The sequence below is a fragment of a genome, unplaced genomic scaffold, assembly GCF_019419815.1.
Source record: "Pyrus x bretschneideri cultivar Hongxiangsu unplaced genomic scaffold, Pyrus_bretschneideri_v1 Contig15, whole genome shotgun sequence".
Lineage (NCBI taxonomy): Eukaryota > Viridiplantae > Streptophyta > Magnoliopsida > Rosales > Rosaceae > Pyrus > Pyrus x bretschneideri.
The window spans coordinates 2,918,983-2,929,840 of record NW_025999446.1 but is presented as its reverse complement, the minus strand read 5'-3'; the positions used below and the strand labels follow the sequence as shown (position 1 = coordinate 2,929,840).

Genomic DNA, 10,858 nt, shown 5'->3' with positions numbered 1-10,858 from the left:
ATCATAAATCGTTAGGTACTACTTATATTTAATTTTAAATTTTAAATTTTAAAATGATTTCTCACTGCACGATATACAATAAACGATCACGATCATGAAATTCTAGATCTCTAGAAAAAGATTCGGCGAGAATCCTTTTCCAAAATACAGGTCCAAGCATTTTGGCAAGCCATGATGGAGTCTTGGCAGCAATGATTTCGATTCTAGGTCCAAATCTATGGAGTTAATATTCATAATGGATGGAGCAGCATAACTATTGCAACATATGCTAAATTAATCTCATCCGTTGAATAATTGGTAAACAATAATTGCTATGACGGTAACTATTTACAATGGGTGGATAGTGGTAAAGGGAATAAGGACAATTTACTATTTAAGTGAATAGAAATCTGCCAAGTCTACTCAATAATTATATTATTGGACCCATACTATACATACATACATACATACATACATAACCTGGTTCATCATTTTGATATCCTTATAAATAGTATACATTTTCATTGTGCTTGCAAGTTAGCAACTGCGAAGTGCAGAGACCATAAAAGCCAGAGGATAAAATGGCGAAAATAGCCTTGGGAACCACCGGTGAGGCTGCTCTCCCAGAAGTCTGGAGAGCCCTTGTGGTTGAGTTTATCACTACCTTCCTCTTCGTCTTTGCTGGTGTTGGATCAGCCATGGGTACTGGTAATTTACAAATAAACACCCAATTAATTATATGCCATTGCTTTATCCTTTATAGTCTTTCAATAACTATTTGGTCTCGTCACACACAAATGTTCCACCTTACGAGAACATACTTTGATTTCAAATCTCATATAAACCACATGAGTTGTTGATTAAGAGAATTTTTCAAATATTTGGGATTTAAGTTGGTATTTCATATGTCATAATACAATACAAGTGAAGGGAACGAAAAAATATATCTTCTATTCACATACTATGGCACATAAAATACCAACTCGAATACTGGGTACTTGGAAAAATCTACTGTTGATTAATGAATCAAAACTCTTACAACGAAAAGTCCATCATCATATCATGGCCACAGATCCAAGATCATAATTTCTTTGTCGCCTAATACATAATTACTAGTCATGTAATTTTTTTTAACAAGAACAGATAGAGATATTTCATTAACATGAATCGAACAAATTTTTTAACAAGAACATATAGGGATCTTTCATTAACATGAATCGAACAAATATAAGAGGTGATATATATAGACTATTTATGCAAGAGATTCTCATTTAAAAAAAAAAAAAAAAGAAAAAAGAATTAGGTGTGGCACCCACTTCACATCGAACTTCAATGATCTGAACCATCTATTTTGTAAGTCTCGATTCATAGATCATCCTTGTAAAAATTTAATTCATCTGAAACCATTTGCCTATTTAATTATTAAGATAAAATTTCATTGTTTTTTATATATCAAAGTATTCGTTAATTTCTTTGAACTCAATTAGTCTTAAACATTTTTGATTTGAGGTTATATATATATATATATATATTCTCCAGTGGCAAATTTCTTAAACGGTAAAGAAATTCGCATAGTTATAAATGAGATAAAAACCCTTACATGACTACCATAATTTTGTTTATATTATATATGCATAGTAACTGTCTTAGATGTGTAATTTGGTGGGGCAGATAAGCTAGAAGCAGATGCACTAGTGGCGTTGTTTGCCGTAGCTGTGGCACATGCACTAGTCGTGGCCGTGATGATATCTGGCGGTCACATATCTGGCGGTCACCTTAACCCTGCCGTCACGCTTGGCCTCCTGTGTGGCGGTCACATTACCCTGTTTCGATCTGTACTCTATTGGATTGATCAATTGTTAGCAGCCGCCGCAGCTTGTTACCTTTTAGAGTACCTCAGTGGCGGATTGGTGAGTTTAGAATTTTTCATCCACGCTAAGTAGAAGTTAATTTTTAGTTATTCAAATCTAATCCAAGTTCAAATATCATTTATATTGTCGTGTTACATATCACATAATTTAATTGTTATTTTTCTTTGCAGACTACTCCGATTCATTCACTTGCAAGTGGGGTGGGCTACTTACAAGGTGTGATATGGGAGATTGTCCTCACATTCTCCTTGCTATTCACAGTCTATGCTACAATAGTCGACAAGAGAGGATCTCTTTATGGATTGGGCCCTACACTAACTGGGTTTGTTGTTGGGGCCAATATCCTAGCTGGCGGAGCCTTCTCAGGAGCTTCAATGAACCCAGCTAGGTCCTTTGGTCCTGCTTTAGTAAGCTGGAACTGGACTGACCACTGGGTTTACTGGGTTGGTCCTCTTATTGGTGGTGGACTTGCTGGGTTCATTTATGAAAATTTCTTCATTATCGAACAAACTCATCTCCCAATTCCCACAGTGGAAGATGCTTTGTTAGGTTAATTTGCAGCTCTGCTTCTTATGTAATTGAAAAGTTCAACCCCAAAGCTATTATATATATTTTGACTTTTCTTATTCATGCTTGCATCGACTAATCAGTAACATTATTCTCAAGCTAATGTAGAAAAATTCGAATCTCTCTCTCCTTTCTTTTTGGACCAAGCTTAAGCTTCACAAACCCCCTCGTTCATTCTGGCCCTACCCATGGCACTGTGGAGTAGTGGAAAAAAAAAACAGGGTTGGGAATGGAACGATGAATGTTCATATCGTAACACATTGTTGGAATCATTACGAATGTAATTTAATTTACGGAACTTTAATGAAAAACTCCCGATACTATTCACTTTAATGAAAAACAATATTTTTACACTAAAAAGTCAATCATGTACTATTCACTTTACCCTTAATTTTGTCCTTAACGTTACAACTCAAAGTTTTCAAACCTTGTTCATTAGTTTTCCTTTTAATTTAGGCCATCTTCAACCGATGGCTGGCAAGAGGGCTCTAGCCCTCTGGCCCTCCAAGATTCTCTAAGATATTAATATTTTAATGAATAGTACATGGTCATATTTGCTTCCGTCTCTAATCGAGGGCTAAAGGGCCAGAGGGCTAGTTTTAGCCCTATCACAAAAAACCGTCTCCAACTGAAGGCCATAGGGCCAAACATAATTTATTATTTAAAAACTACAACTTAAATGTTATTTAAGTTTCATGTTGTTAAAAACTACAAATTTTGTAAAATAAAAGTTATAGGAAAAAAATAGAATTAAAAAAAAATGAAAAATAGAAGTTATAGGAAAAATTTTGTAAATAAAAAATAATAATAAAACTGTAAAAAAAAAAAATTCAAATCAATCCTGTCGGTTAAAACCGACATGATTGATTTGAATTCTGGCTAGCCCTGGGTTGGTTGGTTGCATGCAGCCAGCCCTCTAGCCCTCTCCGATTCTGTGGGGCCCTTTTAGATTCCACAGCCCTCTGGCCTAGCCCTTGGTTGGAGACGGTTTTCAGACTATTTTCGGCCCTCTGACCCTTTGGACCCTTCGGTTGGAGATGGCCTTAGCTACACATAATTGTGACAATATTAATTGCGTAAAGCATCATTCCTACTAAATGATCACACTGATAAATAATCAATATAATGGTAATAGAAACCGATACAAATAGGAATTACAATATCTTCACTCAGAGTGGAAATTCAGAGTATACTATAATATTACATGGTCGTGTTATTGTTAATGAAGATTTCTCGGACCAGAGTGGGCACTATTCTGTATATGCATTTACCAGTCTCTCTAAGACTTGGTTAAAATAACAAAGATCAAATACACAAAATGCATGGAAAATATGTTTACTCTAATCATTCTTAGTATAAAATAAATTGCATGCAGCTACAGATATTATAGATTATTATGATACTTCATGACCTACTTAAAAATGTCTACCTTTGAAGCAGCTTTCTCTCAACCCATGAATTGGGGACAACACAGGGTTCGAAAAACTCTTGTCCCTATAGTTCAATCCCATTTTCTCTTCAGGTGACACCTTTACCCTCCACACCTTAAAACTCTGGTCCAAACTTGCACTACAAACCAAAAAACCTATTACAATTCTGTCTGTCTCTAAACAAGCAACCAAACACCTGACAGGTCCTCTATGCCCATCCAATACAACCAAACACTCATGGAAGCAATTCCCTCCTCTCTCCTCCAAACCCTAATTGTTGTATCCTCTGACCCACTAAATACCAACTTCTCCACAGCCACTAGGCATAGGACTGCAGACTTGTGACCTTGTAAAAACCCACAATGGTTAAATCTGTAGGTCAACTTCTCATTCTCCCAAAAATTAATGGTCCATCTGAAGACCCAGAGTACAGGAAGCAACTAGAGTTAAGTGATGAAGTGCTTAGGGCTATGGTGTTTATGGGGTAGTTTTGAAATTTCAGTGTCGTTGTGAGAGTGTGAGAGTTTTCTCCCAAAACCCTTCTCCAAATTTTTACAGACCTATCAGAGGAGCAAGTGAAGACACACATATCCTCTTGGTTCACCAAAATTCCATTAACATTGTGTTCTGGGACACAAACGAATCGACACAGTTTTTGGTTAAAACTCTCCAGGCTTTAACTGTTGTGTCATATGAGCCAGTGTACAACAAACCTTGGAAGAAGAACGAGAAGAAGATCTACTTTCTGTTAGTTACCCTAACTGGCATAGGTGTGTGCATGGGGTGTTGTCTAACAACTTGAAGTATGGTTGTTATTCTCCCTACTTCAAGGGATTTGCTGATCCTGCTTTAGTTGTTATATGATTAGGCGTAAATCAAGGAAAGAAGATTGTTTCTTGTTCCTTGTTTTTTCTCTTCTTCCCACCCTCATATATATGAGCTATCTTTGTACTTTGTTCACATAATAGAAAATACACCTTCAAAAACTCAATATGGTATCAGAGCAGTGATCCTAATCGACCTGCTTCTGAGTAGTTTCTTGAGAGATATGTGAGTTTTTTTCCTGATTCGCTATCATGGCTGAAAAGAGTTTAGTGCATTGCGAAGAAGTTAGCTCACATGCTGCGCCATCTTTATTTCATTTAGATGTTGATGTCAACCCAAATCAACGTCTCAGTTTTGTCTTACTAAATGAGTTCAATTATCTTTCCTGGGAGAGAGCAGTCATTCTTGCCTTGGGAGGACGATCGAAACTTGGTTTTGTTAATGGTGTTATTCTAGCGCCTGATGTGTCCTCACCAGATTATAATGACTGGTTGTGCAAGGACCAGTTGGTCATGTCATGACTACTAAATTCTATGGATCGAAAGATTGCAGAAATTTTCAGCTATGCTGAATCCTCCTACATCCTTTGGAAAAATCTCAAAGAAATGTATGGGAATCAGAATAATGTAGCTCGAGTGTTCCAGTTAAAAAAGGATATTGCTGGTCTTCAACAGGAAGGAAACTCATTTGTGCAGCATCTTGGGAAGTTACCACCATGTGGAACGAGTTAAATGTTTATCGGCCACACACCATTGACATTGCCGTGTTGACCAAGAGAGCTGAGGAAGACAAAATATTTCAACTTCTTACAAGTTTAAGTTCTGAATACGAAGATCTCAGGAGTTATGTCCTCATGAATCCTGATATTCCCTCATTCTTAAGTGTGTGTGCCACCATTCAACGGGAAGAAACTCGTAGAAAAATCTTGACTGTGGAATTAAAGGCAAATATACCAGAAGCTAGGGTATATCTCTCTAACCACAGAACTGGTGACAAGAGGGGCTACAAAGGAAAGTAACCTATTATAAAATGTAGCTGCTGTGATACTGGTGGACATACACGAGATCATTGCTGCAGTCTCCACCCTGAGCTAAGGCCCAAGTCTTCGAGGGACAACAACAAGGGTTTCCTAAGAGTTCACATAACTCACCTACAAGGCAAATTATACTATCACCACTTATTCTGAGGGAGCACAGAAGTTCACCTTCAATCTAGCCAACCTGATCAATGAATCTGCTTCCTTCCTCCACAAGAAACAAGGTTATGGAGATAATGAAGGATCAACTAATCAAGGTGACAACAAAAAAAAGCTACTCTACTCGGCAGTTTGCTGGTTTTTTGGCTGAAAATGAAGGTGTGACACAACAAGATATTCCAGGTATCTTGCAATCCTTCTCAACTGCTCTCAAAGTCGGTAATGTGCATGATTATTGGATTATAGATTCAGGAGCTACTAATCATATGACTAACAAGTCTACAAATCTGCATAATTTTGAAAAACTCTCATGTCCATCTCAAGTGTCAGTTGCCAATAGCAAAGGTGCTATGGTTGTAGGGAGAGGGAAAACACATTTGATTTCTAGTGATGTCGAGTCTGAGGCTCTTTATGTTCCCTCCTTCCCTTTTCAACTCTTATCTGTTGGAAAAATCACAAACTCACTAAACTGTCTTGCTATTTTCTCCCCAAAAACTGTGGGTTTTCAGGATATCATCACAAGAAGATGATTGGTGAAGGTTTTTTCTTAAATGGTCTCTACTACATTTCCAAGCATGTCCAAACTCCCAAGGTTTTTCAAGTCACTTCAAGCCTGGTTTAAGAACACCAACTTTGGCACCAACGACTTGCACATCCTTCTGATAAAGTTCTGTCCTTTTTGTTTCCAAACCTGTGCAAATTTACAAGTTCTTGTGATGTTTGTCACTTCTCTAAGTTCACTAGATTACCTTTCACTTCCTCCTTGTCTAGGGCTAGTAATCTTTTTGAAATCGTGCATTTAGATGTTTGGGGACCAGTCCTAGAGTCCTTTGACGGATACAAATATTTTGTAACTTTTGTGGATGATTTCACAAGGATCACTTGGTTGTATCTTTTAAAATTTAAAAGTGAAGTGCTGGAAGTTTTTCAAGATTTTCATAGACTTGTAAACACACAATTTTCTTCAAACATTCATGTCTTACGATTAGATAATGGCTACGAATATATGTCCCATAACATGTCTCACTATCTAAGCACACATGTTATATTACATCAAACTAGTTGTGTTGGAACACCTCAACAAAACGGGGGTAGCAGAAAGGAAGAATATAGATCTACTTGAAAAAACTAGAGCTCTTATGTTTCACTCGAATGTGCCTAAAAAATTCTGGTCACAAGGTGTTCTTATTGCTGCATATCTCATTAATAGATTACCTAGCAAGATATTGAACTTCAAATCACCTTATGAGGTATTGAAAGATAGACATATCAATTTATCCCATTTGAGAGTGTTTGGATGTACATGCTTTGTTCACATTTAAGCACCAAATCATGACAAGCTAGATCCAAGGGCTGCTAAATGTGTTTTCCTAGGCTATTCATCCATTCAAAAGGGTTACAAATGTTACAATCCAACAACTAGGAAAATAGTTGTTTCAAGAGATGTGAAATTTGAAGAAACCATGCCTTACTTCACTCAACCTGTAGACTATTCTAGAGAGGGGGAGAATTTGCTTGATTTGTTCCCAATACCATATCCCAGTGAAGAGGATATAACAGATATTTCAAGGGACCAGGTATTGAATGAGGATGATGTTAGCAACCTGCAGAATTCTCCACATTTGGTCTTTGAAGAACCTATCTCACCAGAGCCCTCAAGTAGTCCCTCCAACCAAGAAACTGCTTATGTGCCAGCAACTCAATCTCCTACAGTTCGTCGAAATCCTCTCCGTGAGAGGAAACTTCCATCCAAGTTACATGATTATGTAAATTACAATGCCAGGTACCCCTTGACTTCTGCTATTGATTACAACAAAGTTTCATCCTCTTTTGCTGCATTCCTCAGTGCAATTACTGAAACTAGTGAACCACAAAGCTTTCAAGAAGCTAATCTACATAGTGAGTGGAGAGCTGCTATGGCAGAAGAGCTTCAAGCTCTTCATGAAAACAACACCTGGACTATAATGAAACTTCCCAAAGGGAAGAAGGCTGTGGGAAGTCGTTGGGTATACAAGACCAAGTTGCATTCAGATGGCACGATTGAAAGGAACAAGGCTCGTTTGGTTGCTCGAGGATTTACACAAACCTATGGAGTGGATTACAATGAGACATTTGCTTCCGTGGCAAAGATAAACACTGTGAGGGTGCTGTTATCTGTTGCTATTAACAATGCATGGCCTCTCTTCCAAATGGATGTTAAAAATGCTTTTCTGCATGGTGAACTTAAAGAAGAAGTTTTCATGAAACTGTCCCCAGGTCATCCTCAATCAAACAATCCAGAAACTAGTGTGCAAACTTCATAAATCCATTTATGGTCTCAAGCAAAGTCCACGTGCATGGTATACCAAGCTTAGTCATGTTCTAGAAAGAGTTGGTTTTTGTAGGAGCAATGCAGATTCTTCCTTATTTGTGCGTTCAAGCACATCGGGTAAACTTGTGGTGCTTATTTACGTTGATGATCTCATTGTGACAGGTGATAATATGTCAGAGATTAGTGCTCTTAAACAATATCTCAATCACAAGTTTGCTATCAAAGATCTCGGCATTCTTAAATATTTTCTAGGGATCGAGATGGCACACTCTCACAAGAGTTAGTTTTCTAAATCAGCGCAAGTATGTTATTGATCTTGTTCGTGAGGCCAACATGACAGATTGTAAACCTGCTCGCACACCTTTGAATAGTAACTTGAAGCTGCAAGCTCATGGTGATCTCATTCCCAATATAGAATACTATCAGAAATTGGTCGGCAAACTCATTTATCTAACTATCACTCACCCTGATATAGCATATGCCGTGAGCTTGTTAGCCAGTTTATGCATGCTCCAAGCATGGATCACATGAAGATTGTTCATCTTGTGCTTCGATATCTAAAGGGCTCCATTGGTCGAGGGATTCTCATGCGCAACAATAATCACACTCATATCTCAAGATATACAAATGCAGATTGGGCGGGGAACGCTCTTGATCGTAAGTCTATCATTGGTTTCTGCACCTTCGTAGGAGGTAATTTAGTCACCTAGAAGAGCAAGAAAAAAAGCATGGTTGCACGCTCTAGTGCAGAAGCAGAATACTGTGCTATGGCTTCAACTGCTTGTGAACTTATTTGGCTCAAAAATCTGTTATTGGACTTAGGGTTTCCCCATCAGCAACCTATGTCTCTCTACTGTGATAATCAAGCTGCGATGCACATAGCATCAAATCTTGTCTTCCATGAGCGAACTAAACACATTGAAGTTGACTGCCACTATGTTCGAAATCAAGTGTAGTCCAAGGTGATTAATACACACATCATTCGTAGTCATAATCAACTTGCAGAGATCTTCACAAAAGGATTACCGTTTGCTACTTTCCATCACCTCCTCCTGTTCAAGCTTGGATCAATCGACCCGTTTGATCCAGCTTGAGGGGGAGTATTGGAAGAAGATCGGGAAGAAGATATACTTTCTGTCAGTTACCCTAACCGACATGGGTGTGTGCATGGGGTGCTGTCATTTACCCTAGCCGGTAGGTAGCATGGGTGTGTGCATGGGATGTTGTCTAACAACTTGAAGTATGGCTGTCATTCTCCCTAATTCAAGGGATTTGCTGATCTTGCTTTAGTTGTTATGTGATTAGGTGTAAATCAAGGAAAGAAGATTGTTTCTTGTTCCTTGTTTTTTCTCTTCTTCCCACGCTCATATATATGAGCTATTTTTGTACTTTGTTCACATAATAGAAAATACACCTTCAAAAACTCAATAAAACCTTCTGCTTGGTAATATGCTAAGCATGAAACAGAGTCTTTGTGTTTTAGGGTTTTTTTGGATTTTGAAAATAAAGGAAATGAGCTTTTTTTGGGGATGGAGGAAACCTTTTTGGATTTGAAATTATCTGTGGCTGTGAAGTTCCATATTCTGATTTTGTGATCTTTATGTATGGTGAAAAGCATGTTACTATAAGCCAAAATGCTTCTTATTTCACCTGAAGCTGCCTGGAGGCATCCAAATTCCATGTGCCTCCATGCACGGATTCTGGTACTCTTGGAGCCAGTAAAGACTACTCCATGCTGCCTTGAAATTGCAATGGAGTAGATGGTGCCTTCGCGGCGGTGGAGGGAGGCAATGGATTTGTAGAGAAGTGAAGGGGATGGAGTTTGGAGAGGGGAAAGGGTCCATGGGGACTCTGGGCTTGGGGACATTAGGGTAAGCATTGTGGTGAGGGGGATGGAAGACATTGAAGGGCTGCTAATTATCAGTTGGAGATCTTGGTCATACATGAATTGCTGATCATTATTGGAGAGGTCATTGGGGGTGTCTTCTATTGCATCATTTTCTTCTACATCTATGAAGCCAAAGAGATTTCTTGTGAAAGAATTCCATGGAATTAGGGCTAGCTAGATATAAAAGTTAGAAAGGGTGATGTATATATACTTTCAGTTTTTTTTTTTTTCTTTTCTTTTAATGCTATAGATATAAATGACTATATATATGCTATACTTTGATTTGGAAAATCTGTTAGGTAGCATCCATTACATATAGTTTCTAACTTTTCTTTAATGAATTCCCTCTTCCAAGTTCCAACCTCAACGTCCTTATCCCATTAACATTAATTTCGGTAATAGAAAAGGCTTGTATAAGATCAATTCAGACACATATTTAGAGCACCCCATCAATAAGCCAACATATTGCTGGTGGTTCGTTTGATTTCTATATCAATAGTTGGTGAAGGTGGAATGGTGAAACAATATTGAAGCAAGATATAGTTGGGAGCATTGGATGAGGGGTAGCTCGTATTATTTGATCAACTACTAATTGTTTTTTGTTGTTGTTGTTGTTTTTGACTCGTAAAAGAAAATCTTCATCAGATTAACGTATGGCTGATATCATTATAGGAAGAAGATGATTGCAATACAATTCAGTGAGAAACCCGACCCTGATATATACCATATTAAAATAGAGAGAGACAACAAAGAGAGCTTGAGGTATAGAGATAAACTGATGATTTCAGTATA

General features: G+C 37.8%; 1 protein-coding gene and 1 pseudogene across 1 annotated transcript; one reads left to right on the top strand and one right to left on the bottom strand.

Annotated features, from left to right (window-relative positions):
* Window positions 1–560: 560 nt before the first annotated feature.
* Window positions 561–2,467, top strand: LOC103937833 (aquaporin TIP4-1-like). Its single transcript, XM_009347798.2, has 3 exons — window positions 561–687; window positions 1,651–1,889; window positions 2,021–2,467. Exons 1-3 carry the CDS (start codon window positions 561–563, stop codon window positions 2,402–2,404), a joined length of 750 nt encoding a protein of 249 aa, XP_009346073.2. The 3' UTR covers window positions 2,405–2,467.
* Window positions 2,468–3,832: 1,365 nt separating this feature from the next.
* Window positions 3,833–10,608, bottom strand: LOC103937845 (annotated as a pseudogene).
* Window positions 10,609–10,858: the final 250 nt, after the last annotated feature.